At 40.3% G+C, this 15694-nt stretch overlaps 1 protein-coding gene across 4 annotated transcripts in view; it reads left to right on the top strand.

The window, feature by feature from the left end:
- Window positions 1-15694, top strand: part of gabra2a (gamma-aminobutyric acid type A receptor subunit alpha2a) — an 80062-nt gene that overhangs the window by 25702 nt on the left and 38666 nt on the right. For all 4 annotated transcript variants that reach the window (XM_088432915.1, XM_088432912.1, XM_088432913.1 and 1 more), the window contains 4 exons: window positions 3280-3500; window positions 3822-3904; window positions 13415-13558; window positions 15461-15613. In XM_088432915.1, coding sequence (XP_088289041.1) covers window positions 3280-3500; window positions 3822-3904; window positions 13415-13558; window positions 15461-15613 — 601 coding nt within the window. The remainder of the gene's footprint in view (window positions 1-3279; window positions 3501-3821; window positions 3905-13414; window positions 13559-15460; window positions 15614-15694) is intronic.

Raw genomic sequence — 15694 nt, 5'->3', positions numbered from 1 at the left:
GTCACTCTTGGCGAAGGAAAAATTGAACACATAATTTGAAGCCACGCCCCTATCATATGTGTCAGCGGATCTGCACCAAATTTTGCCCAGTTGTGCCCCTATGTCTACTTATAGACCACAGCAAATTTGAAGGCGATTGAGTAAAGCATTTAGGAGAAACAAGGAGCAGTTTGGGACCTGCAAAAAAGCAAAAATGGGCCAAAAATGCACATTCAAAAATTCATAACTCTTTTTCTCTACATCTGAGCACATGGCTCACGCTGACTTTTTTGTAGGTCTCTAGGTCCTACATATGCCTAAAAATTTTCGTAGCTCTAGGTCAAACGGGCCGGGACCAGGTGCTTTTTTTCGACCTTAGGTGGCGCTGCAGAGCCATTTTTTTTGCATTGTTTTGGGAAACACAAAAATATCAAATTTTTCACCGGGCCCGACAAATGTGCAAATTTTGGTTACTTTTCGTGCATGTTTAGGCCCTCAAAAATGGAAAAGCGCTGCACAGTAAATAATAATAATAATAATAAGAAGAATAATCTGGAGAAAAACAAGAGGGCTCTCGCAGCGATAGCTGCTCGGGCCCTAACTAGAGCTGCAAGCAGCTATAAAGGGCCCTCGCAGACCTGTGCACGTTGGGGTATTAACAGGTCGGGGTATGAACAAGGACTATGAACGATGAAAAAGTAGTTGTAGATGACTTCAGTGCAGGACTCTTACCAAATATGTAAAATTTAGACAAGGTGGGACAATGTGGGTGGAGTTACTGCAGCTTTTATTGTTCCAATTTTCTGACTTTCAATGCGATATAGGCCACATTCACTGTCGAAACATCGTACTGATTTGTGGAGGGCATAAGGCATGGCCACTGGCTTTTCAAAAAACATTTAAGGGATGTCACTTCAAGGGGCTCAGCAGAGTACATAAAAACATTAAGGATTTGCTATATTTTTTGTTGCCACTAGGTGGCGCTCGTACTATGATTAAAAAATAGGCTTGTAGTTGTGTTTCACATTGGACTCCCATCCCATATATGAAGTTTTAAAAATATAAGATCGTCTAGGTCCAATTACAGCAACTTTTACCGTTTTCGCGAGACATCTGATTTTGAGTTGGCATAGAGGCCACGCCCTTTAATGAAAAGTCATAAAAGTTGAGAACCTTAATATTCCAATGTGTCATAGCTTTTCTGACCATTTTTGAGTTCATTTAGTCAAACAGGCATTTCACAGTACATAAAAGTATAAAAAATGAGATTTTTGTGCGCCACTGGGTGGCGCTGTAAATGATTTGAAAGTTTATCACATAGCTTTATTATTGCATGACGTTTAAAGTCCCAGGAAAGTTTCAGATGGTTTGAAGCTGTCAAAGCTGAGTTATTAAGATTTTTGTCACTCTTGGCGAAGGAAGTATTAAACATAATTTGAAGCTCCGCCCCCATCTTTTATGTCAAGAGATCTTCACAATATTTGGCCTATACGTGTGCCCCTCAGTTGGATAATGATTCATGCCAAAGTTGAAGGTAATGGGGTGAATCATTTAAGAGAAAAAGGCACTAGTTTGAGACCAGCTAATGTCTAAGAATGGGACAAAACTGCACATTAAAAAAATTCATAACAATTTTTCTGTACATCCTAGCACATTACTCCTATTGATTTTTTTGTAGGTTTTACAGTCCTTCATTTGCGAACAAAGTTTCATAGTTGTGGGTCAAACCAAACAGGATTGACTATAATCTTTCGACTAATGACATTTTTTGCAGCCACTAGGTGGCACTAGCTTTCAAATGGAATATATGCTTGTCGATGTTTTCAAGTAAAGATTTAGGAGATTTAGTAGGTTTTAGATTTTAATCGGGTGAACCGTTTAAGAGAAAAACGCACTAGTTTTAGACCAGCTAATGTCTAAGAATGGGGCAAAATACGTAGAGGTCGCTGCTCGGGCCCTAATAATATTAATAATCTGCGGAGGAACAATAGGGACCTCGCAGTGGTCACTGCTCGGGCCCTAATAATAATAATCCGGAAAGGAACAATAGGGACCCCGCAGCGGTCACTGCTCGGGCCCTAATAATAATAATAATAATCTGGGGAGGAACAGTAGGGACCTCGCAGTGGTCACTGCTTGGGCCCTAATAATAATAATAATAAAAATAATCCGGAGAAAAACAAGGCCCTAATAACGGTCGCTGCTCGGGCCCTAATAATAATAATAATCCGTAGAAAAACAAGAGGGCTCTCGCAGCGATAGCTGCTCGGGCCCTAATAATAATTATCTGGGGAGGAACAGTAGGGACCTCGGAGTGGTCACTGCTCGGGCCCTAATAATAATAATCTGGGGAGGAACAATAGGGACCTTGCAGTGGTCACTGCTCGGGCCCTAATAATAATAATCCGGAGAAAAACAAATAATAATTTGATTCTTATGCCACAGGCAGCCTGTCCAGTCATCTCCTCTCTCACTTAACTTTCTAACTGCATTCCATTCAATCAGTCCAATCACTACCAGGTGTACCTGGTGGTCTACCTGCCCAGTATATAATTTTTTCTTTTCCTGCCAGTCCTCTCCTTCCCTCCTCCTCTCCTTCCCATGGCAAGGCAAGGCAACATCCCCTTGTGTTCAATCCTGTTTTGTGTTCTGCCTACCTTTTTTTGGACACTGCCTGCCCCTAACGACCCTCACGCCTGCCATCCTGTTCTGCCTGCCAGTGTCCTGACCCTGCCGGACTCTGAGTACCTGAACGCCTGCTCTCTCAATCTGTCTACCTGAATTTTGACCTTGCCTGTCTCCGCTACCCTATCCCCTGCTGCCCTGGTAAGAAGAACTGTTCTGCCTGACTGACTATGATTCCACCTCTCTCTGATCGGACCCTCTGCCTTGGCTTGGCTTCATTTGCCTGTTCCCTGCCTCCTGTGCCCTTACATTCGCAAGCAAGCTTTGCGTGTCCTCCGGTTTCTGCCTTCTGCTTTCAAAGAATCAGTTGTTCTCCACTCTTACTTGCTTCTGCATGTTTTTGGGTCCACTTCCTGATTGTGACATTGTGATATTCATCCAAAGAAGGTATTTTTCGTTTCCAGGTCAGACGATTTGTCCCTGGCTTATACTTCTAGTAAAACCTATTCACAACTAAGGTTCTGATGTAGCTAACAAATAGACATCCAATGTAGTCTGACTTTTAAAAATACTCCCATTGAAAATGGAACCATCATGAAATCCAATTTATTCACTACACCAAACTCAACGCCCAGATAATACTATTTAACAGTTTTGTTTTTGTTTTTTTCTCAGGAGTACACTGTAGATGTTTTCTTCCGTCAGAGTTGGAAAGATGAACGATTAATGTTCCATGGTCCAATGAACATTCTGCCTCTCAACAACTTGATGGCTAGTAAGATCTGGACTCCTGATACCTTCTTTCACAATGGCAAGAAATCGGTGGCCCATAACATGACAATGCCCAACAAACTACTGAGAATAATGGAGGATGGAACTCTGCTGTATACTATGAGGTGACTTGTTGGTGCTTCCAGTGTAATTTGATAAAAATCAAAGTAATTAGAAGGTTGAATTAAATGTTTATCACAGTACACCAATAAAAGCGATTCCCTTCAATTTTTTACACACACAAAAGTGTCACACCAAATAGAACTACAACTAAAACAGTAAACAAGTGATTAAATAAATGCTTACATTGAGAGTAACAGAAACCAAGCACCCACAAAGCGCATCTGTGCTCCCACAAAACACGCTCCACATTTCAGTAAATCGACCTAACTCCCACACCCATTGTAAACCTGGCGCCACATCATTTCCTCATCTCTTGTTCCCAGGCTAACAGTTCAAGCTGAGTGCCCCATGCATCTGGAAGACTTTCCCATGGATTCTCACTCATGCCCTCTCAAGTTTGGCAGCTGTAAGTGTGAAAGTGCTCATTAATACCTCATTTGCTTAATCTACTGTTGCTTTAACACGAGAAGGTCCAGCATTTGGCTGTTCTACCTATAAAGACCACCGGGTGCCAAATGGCACCAAAAAGTTTAGCTAACACCCTAAATCACCTGTGAACAGCTAACTGTGTTATGTAAATTGAAAAAAGAGAAGTTGCACACTCACTTTATCTTGTTGGGGGAGAAGCAGACATGCAAATTGTGGTCATTATGTAGGGGTGGAAGAGCTTGCACAGAACCATCTTTTGAAAACTTCATTCAAGTTCAGAAAGGCTGACGTTGCACACAATTTTATCTTTCTGAGAGCACAACACACAAGTTTTTTCTCTGATGGTGAGATTTATTGATCAAATTGCACCCCAAAAAAATCCTAAAAATGTATACAGTGATCCCCCCTAATTTGCGGTTCACGGGGGCTGTCAACCCCCCGCGAAGTAGGGTATCAGTTCCTAGATTTCTATGTACGCCCCAATATAGCCACAGTAACCATAAACAATCCTTTTTTTTTTGTATTTTTTGCCTATTTTATTTCCTTTCTCCTATTATTTAACATTACATTATCCTTATTAACATTATTGTATATTCATTAAATAACTAATATTACTTAGTTTGTTGAGAATTTGTTCTCAGGACCGGTTATCTGCACCAAGACTCCGGTGAAAGAGTACGTAAGTCATTATGTTGAACTTCACATTTATTTTGGCTCATGTATGGTGTATCGTGTAGTATCTGTTGAATAATAAATCAACAACAATCTTAAAGTCAGTAAACTAACATATAAACACTTAATCTATTAATTTACTGTATTTTTAGCCTACATTAGCGGGTTAGCAACAACAAACAACTACTAACTATAAAGTGCAACCTCTACACAAACGAGCACATATACAGAATAAACACTCGTCGCTTACTAAACATAGGCAGTAGTGTGCGTTATCAACATAAATGATAATAAAATATAAATATGAGCTTACGTTGTCATTCACTACGTCACAGTAACGAGCCGAATGGCGTACAGAGAACGTAAAACAGGAAACGGAAATGCAACACGACCCGATAAATTAAAAGCATATATTTCAAAATAAGATAAAAAATGTCACGAATTCTAACGCTTGAAGAATTCTTAACATAGTTACTAACTAATATTACTTCGTTAATTGATTAATACAGTATGGTATAATGTGCTTTTTTTGCTTTTGTCAATTTTTGTACATTTTTGCACATCTTTTAAATGATTTTTAAATGATTTTTAATTTAATTTAAAATATTTTTTATTTTTCCTGAAAAAAACAACGCGATATCTGAGACAGCGAAGTAGGAGGGATCACTGTACAGCGTCATTAGGGTGCAATCGGTTTTTGTTATTCAGTCATTCACATTCCAGTCGACCAGGGTTGTGCGATGTGATGCAGTTGGTGACAAATGACCCCCACACATCAGAATTTGTAGACACCATATCAGTTTTTGCTTGCTCATTGCGGGTGGCCATGTCATCAAATCGAGGATGTTGCATGATATCTTTGAAGCGGGTTCGGGACATTATACAAATGATCTGTGGGTTTCCCAGGTTTCCTGACCAACAGTCATTTAGTGACGGTACCCTGGTGACTTGGCGCAAGAGCCCACCCCCAGAAACAAAATGGAGGCTGCAAGAAGGCCCAAAACTCTTTACATGGTGCTAAGTGGATAAGTAAAAAAGTTTAAAAAAAAAGAAAGAAAAACACTCCACGCATTGTTCACCTTGTTGGAAAAGAAATATGAAAAAGAGAATAATATGAAACAGAATGTTTCCTGAAGACAGTGGAAGGTTTATGTCTTCTCCATCTGAGTCATTGCGATTTACTACACTCAAGATCATTTCGAATGCCTGTTGAGCATTGAGTCTCCTCTGCATTTTTGTTCGTTTGGGTTTGTACACCACAGAATTCTTGAGAATTCCCAATAGTAATGCAATCTGCATCCAACAGGCCATTTCAATAGATAGGTTAATTTGCATGTGTTTACAACCGGGTGCAAATGCATACAAGTCGTCTGCTTGCCACATGAACAACACCCAACAATCTTGTTTTTATGTATCTTACTGTGCTACAGTTAGTCTCAAGCAAGGGAAATCTGCATTTGTACAAACTTATGGAATGATAATGTGAATCATGATAGCATCATACAAAGGCAACCTTATCTTGATCCCAACATGACCTAAAACTAAAGTCACTAAGACATTATTTTTTATTGAATCTTCATCTATGCTATTTATGGATTTTTGTGTTGACACATTGTGATTGAAACCACATTTGCCTGGGTGTGTGGATATGAAAAAGCTTCATTGGCTTCTGACACACCCAGAACACACCCACACATTTTTTGACTTTTTTTTTTGTGTTTTTCTACTCCTGCTGTATTTTACTTCTTGTGTGTTTGGCTGCATTTGCAACACACTGTATGTTTTGTGTACAATAAACTAAACAATTCTTAACTTGAATGAAGTTTTCAAAAGAAGGGTCTGTGCAAGCTCTTCAACCCCCACTCAAAAACACATCTCAGAAACCCCACACAGGATGTCCAGATAATGACCACATTTGCATGCATGATGCTCCCCCCAGCAAGATAAAGTAGGTGTGCAACTTCTCTTATGTTTAATCCTTGGTGGCATTTGGCACTCGGATGGTCTTTATAGGTAGAACTGCCAAATGGCACTTCTCTGGTCTTTCTAGTGTTAAACCAGTGCTTCTCAATTAAATTTGCGACCCCCCCTCGAAGAGAAAACTTTTCGACCCCCCCACTCGACGTGCTGACGATAAATAAGGTTATTATCTCTAAAAATTGTACAAGTACAGTATACCTTAACCTCATTTTTAACATTGACAAAAGAAAAAACCAATATGAATCAACATTTAACAACTGTTAATTATTTCTACAATGTTTATACGGGTTTCAGCTTAGTCTGAAACAGAAAAAAAAATAAGTGCATCAAAGTGCCTGGAAAATTCTTCCTTTTTAATTTCAATTACAGTGAAGAGTCAAGCGCAGGTCTTTTTAATTTTCCCTCGGCATGCATTACATATTTTTGATCAGCTATTCCGGTATGAAGCAGAAAGAAGTGACGAATAATCAAAAGTCAGGAAAATTTAAACGACAAACATGAAATGGTATGAGTGAAGAGTCAAGCGCAGGTGAACTCGCGGTGCTGCAGTCTTTTTAATTTTCCCTCGGCATGCAATACATATTTTTGATCTGCGATTGCGATATGGAGCAGCAAGAATTTAAGAATAAATGAAAGACAGTGAAATTGAAAAGACAAGCATGAGTGTCGTACCACACACTCTGAGTCCTCAAAAAAAAAAAAAATCGGGTTGGGGGTGCAAATCAAGTGAATTAATCGGGCTGGGCCGAGTCGGGCTTTAATACCCTTCGCCCCGTTCAGATCGTACTGGATTTTTTAGGTATAAACTATAGTTTATGCAGTCAGCACATGATATGATCCATATATAAGGCGCACCGGATTATAAGGCACACGATCAGTTTTTAAATAAATGAAGGCTTTTGGGTGCGCCTTATAGTACAGAAAATACGGTACTTTAATCCCTTTTAATTACCTTCTGTCAAATTCTGTTCTGTCTTTTCTGTTGTGGGTTTATTTTTGTGATGTTTCAGTTCAATTCGGTTTTAGGTTCATGTTGTGTTTTCCCCCCACATCTGTCAAATCTGTCCAGCCCTTGTGTGTTAGCCAATCCAGTTCCCCTACCTCTTGTTCCCAACCAGCTGTTGTGTGTTTTCCCTATGTAGCCTATGTGTATTAAAGTCCCTGTCTTGTTGGAGTTATTGTTGGGTCATTTTATTTTCCTCGCTGTCTTCCTGTCATTCTGTCAGAGCACATCATCTTCCCCAAGTAGACTGAACCTTACCGTCTATCTTCCTTGTTGCCCCCCGTTTGACTCAAGCTTTTTGTTCTAGCTTTGTATTGTTTTTATTACTTTTTGATCCTGGTTTCATTTTTATTAAAACTTAATTGTTTGATCCACATCCCTTCCAGTTCTTGCATTTTTTGGTTCCACCTTTCCCACAACCCTCACTGCCATGTCGGAGAGATCTGACAGCTTCACAGCATAGTTTTGCATCGTTTATGCTTTAGAAAAAAACTTTGTACATTCCAAAATCTAAATCCTAATATTCAAATTCAAATTTAGTCAAATAGGTTAAAGAGTTTTCAAAAATAGATGGTTTCGGTGGGGCTAACGACAGAAGCAAGGCTACATCATTGTGATGGTGTACAACATACTGTTTAACGTGAGTTTTTGTATGCTTCATCTTGATACACCTCCTCTGTAGGCCATCACCTTAACATGATAGAGGGGTTTGCATGTCCCCATGATCCTAGGAGCTACGTTGTCTGGGGCTTTATGCCCCTGTCAGGGTCATCAATGGCAAACAGGTCCTAGGTGAGGGACCAGACTAAGCAACCAGACTAAACATACTGTTTAACGTGAGTTTTTGTATGCTTCATCTTGATACACCTCCTCTGTAGGCCATCACCTTAACATGATAGAGAGGTTTGCATGTCCCCATGATCCTAGGAGCTACGTTGTCTGGGGCTTTATGCCCCTGGTTGGGTCATCAATGGCAAACAGGTCCTAGGTGAGGGACCAGACTAAGCAAGGCTCATGGACCTCTATAATGAATAAAATAAATGGAATCAGGTTTCCTTTGCTCGGATGCGGGTCACTGGGGCCCCCCTCTGGAGCCAGGCTGTGAGGTGGTGCTCGCTGTAATGTCACCTCTCTGGCAGGGACGGATTCTAAGCTTGTGTGTGATGTCGAGTAGTTCAGACTAGATATAGTTGGACTCACCTCCACACACCGCTTGGCTCTGTTACCAGTCCTTTCGAGAAGGGTTGTACTCTCTTCTACTCTGGAGTCACTCGCGGTGAGAGGCACAGAGCATGTGTGGGCATAATGATTGCTCTCCTGTTCAGCGCCTGTATGTTGGAATTTACCCCAGTGGATGAGAGAGTTGTCTTCCTCCGCCTGTGGGTGGGGGGATGGGGTTGGGAGGAATGCCCCCCCCCTCCCCATCTGAACCCAAGGAGTGCTTTGTTATTGGATTTCTTTGCTTGTCACGGATTGTCCAGAACAAACACCACATTCAAAGATAGTGATGTCCATAACATGTCCATAAGGACACCTGAAGTCACAGTTTAATGATGGACTTTGTGGTTGCATCATCGGATTGGCGGGCGCATGTATTGGACACTTGGTTGAAGAGAAGGCCGGAGCTGTCAACTGATCACCACCTGGTGGTGTGTTGGCTTTGATGGTGGAGGAGGATGCCGCTCAGACCTGGTAGGCCCAAATGTATCGTGAGGGTCTGCTGGGAACGTCTGGCAGAGTGCCCTGTCAGAAGGAGTTTCAACCCCCAACTCCGGCAAAATTTCTCCCACGTTCCGGGGGAGGCGGGGGATATTGAGTCCGAGCGAACCACGTTCCGCACGTCCATTGTTGAGGTGGCTGACCGGAGTTGTGGCTGTAAGGTGGTCGGTGCCTGTTGTGGCGGCATTCCCCGGACCTGCTGGTGAACACCAGTGGTAAGGGATGCCGTCAAGCTGAAGAAGGAGTACACGCCTCTACACCATCGCATAGACATCAGGGACAGTGCCCCTGGATTTCCTGACTAGGATGGTGGTCCCCCTTTTTAACCCTATATTGCCAAATGCATCAAATTTGATACAAACATTTCTGAGCCATATTGCATCTCTATATCGTTAAAAACTTCCTTCAAAACCCTGTTGTGTACAATCTGCTACTTGTATTCTACCCTCTGGTGGATATTTTTTTCACTACAACAATTAGGACACCGTACAGTAGACAATCCAAGTTGGCCTACTTGAGCTAGTTCACAACTTGCTGAACCAAGGTAAAGAAACTTGTAATTTTAAAGCTGTTTCAGTGAGGTTTTCCTTTAATTTTTAACTTACATTTCATCATAAGATCTTAATGCATCAAGGCAAGTTGTAATTACCTCATTTTTTGCACTCTAGTATATAGTAAGACCGTGCAGAAAATATATGTTCAAATTTGATACTACAGGTAAAATATTGAATTTGGTGGCAAATGCCTTTGTCAATATCACCTTTTTTCTTAGTGCAGTGTACATTATATTCATTATTGTGCATTATAAAAATGTTTTAATCAATCAATTCCATTAGTTACTGATTAAAATGTGTTGTTTAAATCAAATAATTGTATTACAAAAACAAGAAACCTACATTTAGGTAATTTAGATGACTAAACGGTGCTACACTGCTGAAGATGTCCCCTGCTTCCTCGATAGCAATTCGTGTGACATAGAGGAGTTAATGTCTGCAGATGATGACGTTTTAGATGAGGATTGGACCCCCAGTGATAAAGAACGCTCCAATAGAAGGAATGATGAAAACGAAATGTCTGACCAGATGCTTGAAGAGGAAGAAGAGGGTCCAACAACCATCACAAGCAACAAAAGGCATGGAAGTAGCAAAGTGAGAAGAAAAGAGAGGAGGAGACTGACAAATACAGCTGCCCAGTTTGACAAAAGTGGTGATCAGATGAGCACAGAAGAAGGTCCAACAGTGACACAAGCCAAAAGAAAAAAGTCTGCAGAGAAAAAGTGAAAAGGAAGGAGTACCGGTGGAGAAAGGCAGAATTTTACAGATGTTCAATTTTTTGAAAGTGCTGATGATGGGATTGAAGAAAGGGCTGAGTTTACACCTTACATGTATTTCAAACAGTTTGTTACCAATGAAATTATACAGCTGGTTGCAGAGCAAACAAACTTGTTCAGTGTACAGAAAGGAGGAAACTCAGTAAACACAAATGCCTAAGAAATTGAACAAGTTCTTGGCATGCACATGTTCATGGGTTTGGTACAGATGCCCAATGTCAGAGGCTATTGCGAAATGGAAACCAAGTTCCCCAAAGTTGCTGATGTGATGTCGCGAGATCGATTTGAGAAATTGCTGACATTGCTGCGTTTTCAAGATAACCTCAGTGTGTCTAAAGATGTAAAGAAGGATAAATTATGGAAAGTGAGACCATGGCTCGAAAAGCTGTGAAAACAATGTCTTTGTGTGGCTCTTGAAGACTATCATGCAGTAGATGAAATCATGGTTCCATTCAAAGGAAAATCTCATCTGAAAGTGTACATGCCAGCACCACCTCATAAAAGGGGTTTCAAAATGTGGGGACTTGCAGGACAAAGTGGTTTCTTGTATGACTTTGATGTGTGGTAGGCTGATGTTTTTGCCTGAACTGTTGTTTTCATTCATGGTTACTATTGTTCATAATAAAAGGAAAAATAAGGCAGCAATTTAACATAGCCCAAGGTTCTTGTTGAATACCGTTAATTTCTGTAATACTTAATATGCTACATAAAAAACAAAAGAGCTACTGTTAAAGGTAGCAGTTTGCAAAACTAAAACAGGCTGAGGTTATTGTTATATCATTTGAATGCCAGAATGACACGTAATGCTTATGGTATCATATCTGATACAAATATGAAAACATTTCCGAATATTTTTTCATATTTTTTTAAATTTTTTATTTTGTTAAAGAGCCAGATAAAGATTTCAGATGCCAAAAATCCAAATTTTCTGTCCAGTATTTCTGGGGTCAGTCATTACAGGTAAGAAGGGGGATCAAAGGATGTGTTCCAACTATGCCAGTTTGTCATGGTGAAGAAGAGAGATGAGCTGAGATAGCTTAGAGATAGTGTGAGAAGCTCGGTCATCCGGGAGGGACTCGGTGTCGAGCTGCTGTTCCTCTTCAACACTGCCTTCCAGGCACCCCACAGCAGAGCGGTCCTGCACCACAGCACAGCGGAGTGGAGACACAATGCAGTATGTTGAATCCTGTCAGGTTCATTTGTCAGACATTTGTAAGAAACTGTACACAAAAAAGGAGACAAGGCAATCTTCCCAACTCTTGCATGAGGGGAACTGGAACTGGAAGGACAATTCTACTGCGCTCTGCCAATCTCTCCGACTCCCCTTACTTTTATTTGATACAGAGATCCCTAACTACATGAAGGTCCCGGCCCTCAAGGGGCAAGAAAAAAACGCTATCTATGGCCAAAGTCTATGGCCGGGACCTTGTGTACTTGTCCTTCTATGTGTGAGCATGTGGGTGAAAAACTAATTCATGTATGAAAAAATACGTAGCGAAACATTCTGATAATGCATAGCAAAAACATCGATAAGAGTCACAGCTGTGGGAACGCTCCAACTGTCAGGCTTGAGCGGCCTTCTTTCTGCTTGAGATAAAACAATGACAAGACAGTTCTTTTCCCACAAACAGTGCACTCATTCTCCCAGCGTACCATCAACATACCTAGCAGTACATCAGCAGTTTATTTATTCATTATTATCATTCAGTATATATTTATTCATTTACACAGCAAAGGATTTCTTCATTGCGAGCATTAATATTTTGTAGCAAATGTATAATCACTATATCTACAACTATTCTAGCAATAATTATTCTAACAAATCCCCAAAGGAATTAAAAAATGAAATTAGAATGGTTGGCCCAACAGCTCCCAACAATGACCCCTGGATTCCATATACTGCGTTGAATCTCTGCTTCGCTGCGCTAAGCTGCATCGTAAGCATGCTGTGGCCTGTAGTGTGCAGTGTTCTTGCGGTGGTGCACTGCAGCACAGCGGCAATGCTGTATGTAACATCCCTGTGTGACACAGCGCCACCAAACTTACTTCGACAGTGGCTTCAATGAACTGAAGGTAATCACAGCTCATCCAGCCATTTATACCCTCAGTATGGGAGAGGTGGTGCTGTGGATCTATTGCACACACATTTGAGGGTTCTTCATGGGGAAATGCTAAGTAGCTTGTTGGATTAAAAACACCCTTAGCAACGGTGCACATAGTCAACTAATCCCTTATTTTCATACACTTTGATTACAATTGCAATGAATTGGCTGCTAGAAAATCAAAGTCGACATCTGAATGCCAAAATGGACATTTCAGTGCAAAATTCATATAAACATAAATAAATCAAAGCCAATCTCCCCGACATATGGTTTTGTGGAAACATGTCTTGCATGATATTTGGCCTACTACAGACCAGACAAAATTTGTTAAGCTATTTGAAATATCTTGAATGTCATCCATCCATCCATTCATCATCCTCCGCTCATTCGGGGTCAGGTCGCTCGGGCAGGGGTTAGGGTTAGCCCAGACTTCCCTCTCCCCGGCCACTTCGTCCAGCTCCTCCGGGGGATCCCCAGGCCACCCGAGAGACTATTGTCTCTCCAGCATGTTCTGGGTCATCCCTGGAGCCTCCTCCCATGTTTAATCTTTGAATTTCAATGTTTATTGTACTTTAAATAGAATAAGTTAGATTACATGTCATTTGTCAATGTCTGAAATGAGTTGTCTTGAATTTAAAAGATATGAGGGCTTCCTTTAAATTCTGCTTCCTTCTGCTTCAGATGCCTACACAAAGTCTGAGGTTACTTACATTTGGACTCGAAATGCCTCCCAGTCTGTGGATGTGGCAGTTGATGGATCAAGACTCAACCAGTATGACTTGGTGGGCCAAACTGTGGGAAAGGAAACAATTAAATCCAGCACTGGTAATGATAAACACTCTTATTTGTATTTTTTTTATTCTGCTTTCTACTTAACTTGACTGTCTTCCTTCCTCACTTGCTCTTTTACTTACCCACTTATGTTTTCTACGACTTAGCCCAGTTGATTGGCCATACAGTTGGGAAACACCCTTGACAAACATTCACATCTATATACTGTACATTTTAGTCTCTTTCATTAAGATAATCCAAACATACCAGTCGCGGTCCATGCATTTCACATCTAGGCCTTCAGTGATTGGACCCCTCATGGGCACACATACGCACGTAAACAGGCTTTTTTTCCACAGCATTTAAACATCAATAAAACCGCATCAGCAATTAAAACTTATCATTATACGTGCCAAAAGTTAGAATAAGTCATAATAATTTCAAATTATTTGTCCACTAAGTTTTATGAAGTCCACCAAGATCAGGCAAGCTTTCACAAGATTATACACTAAATTACAAACTGCAACGGGACCTAAAAAATGCAGGAAAACTGAGAAAAATGTGGCTCAAAAAGGATGTATGAACAAGGAAATGATGAAGGACCGTAAGGGAGCAAAACTGAATGGACAAAGTATCACCAGACAGGTGGACGAAAACAAACTAACAAAAATGCAGACAATAAAGACTGACGTGAGTGGAAGAGGTACACCAACAAAACCCTACAACAACAAAAGCCAACCAAACATGACAACTGAATATGAATTACATAAAATGACAAAAAAATATTAACTCACCCAAAACGGCTGTCCCAAAGTTATTTCAGTACAAAATCCATTCTTTTTTTTTTCCTCAGAAACACTTTCAAGGCTTGTACAGTTTATCTTTGCGTTTCATTTCCAATGATGAATCCTTTTGTATTGACATGGACGCCAATGCTGAAAGTTGCATCAGTCCAATTTCTGTTTTGCTTGCCATTAAGAGTTAGAAAAAAAAAACAAATAAATAAAGTGCCTTTGTGTTTGGCTTCGATGTATGGTAACGCTGATGTTAGTTGGTTGAGCAACATGTTTTTTTTTCCTTTTTCTTTTTTTTTTTAAAACTTTAAAGACTTCCACTGTTGCACATGGTAGATCAATATGGCACCGCCTTCCTGCAGTGAGCGTCCATTTACTACATCTACGTGAGGCCTCTAGATGGCGATTTTATGACTCAATTGGCTATTGCAGCTGTCTAAAAAAAATATGGACCCGGATACAATACGTCATTGCACACTGCACAGTAGCCTTCTACTTGTTCAAGCGAATGCCCGAGCACCTCCCAGCTAGGCAGACATAAAGTCGACCATGAAATCTGCCTGACGAAACATGTTAGCTGAATTTTATTTGGCTAAAAACCCTACCCTAAAACTGCAGCACTGGACGAGTGTAACCATATAGATATGACACGAAAAGAACAGAATATGGAGAATAATTTTATGTATGAAATATATATATTTAGTGAAAATAAATTTAAAATAAAATTGACTTTTATTATAGTTTTTATAGTCTTTTATAGATATTATCATGTCAGGTTATATTAGGCCAGCAGAGAAGGCCTTGCTGGCCATGACAGCCCACCATTGTAAAATACAGTATAAGAAGCAAACCACACACACATACACACACACACACACAAACGCATGCACACACACACACATGCGCAGAAAGAGGCTGTTAAAATTCCAATTCAGCATATAAAAGTCTCAGCTAAATTTTAACTCTGTAAACTTTGATTGTGACCTGCTTACACATATGCTTAAGAATTCCTGTTTAATCTTACATCAAGATATTAGATAAAAAGATACTTGAATAAATTATATACTATCGCAGTCATAGTGCTCCTTGATCTATGTTCAGGAATTATAAGATATATTTTTGTGGCAATTACTGTTTATTAATGGTTTTACACTGCCCTCAGGTGAATACACAGTCATGACTGCCCACTTCCACCTGAAGAGGAAAATTGGCTATTTTGTGATCCAGACATATTTGCCATGTATCATGACAGTAATCCTCTCCCAGGTCTCTTTTTGGCTTAATCGAGAGTCTGTTCCAGCCAGAACTGTGTTTGGTGAGTACGTTTATTTGAATCCAACACATGGAGTTATCACTATTGAAGGAATCTAGAAAAAGCCTCTTGCCTTAAACTAGT

The sequence above is a fragment of the Hippichthys cyanospilos genome, chromosome 14, assembly GCF_059441005.1.
Source record: "Hippichthys cyanospilos isolate Australia breed blue-spotted pipefish chromosome 14, RoL_Hcya_1.0, whole genome shotgun sequence".
In the NCBI taxonomy this organism is placed as follows: Eukaryota; Metazoa; Chordata; class Actinopteri; order Syngnathiformes; family Syngnathidae; genus Hippichthys; species Hippichthys cyanospilos.
This window is presented reverse-complemented; position numbering and strand designations above follow the sequence as displayed.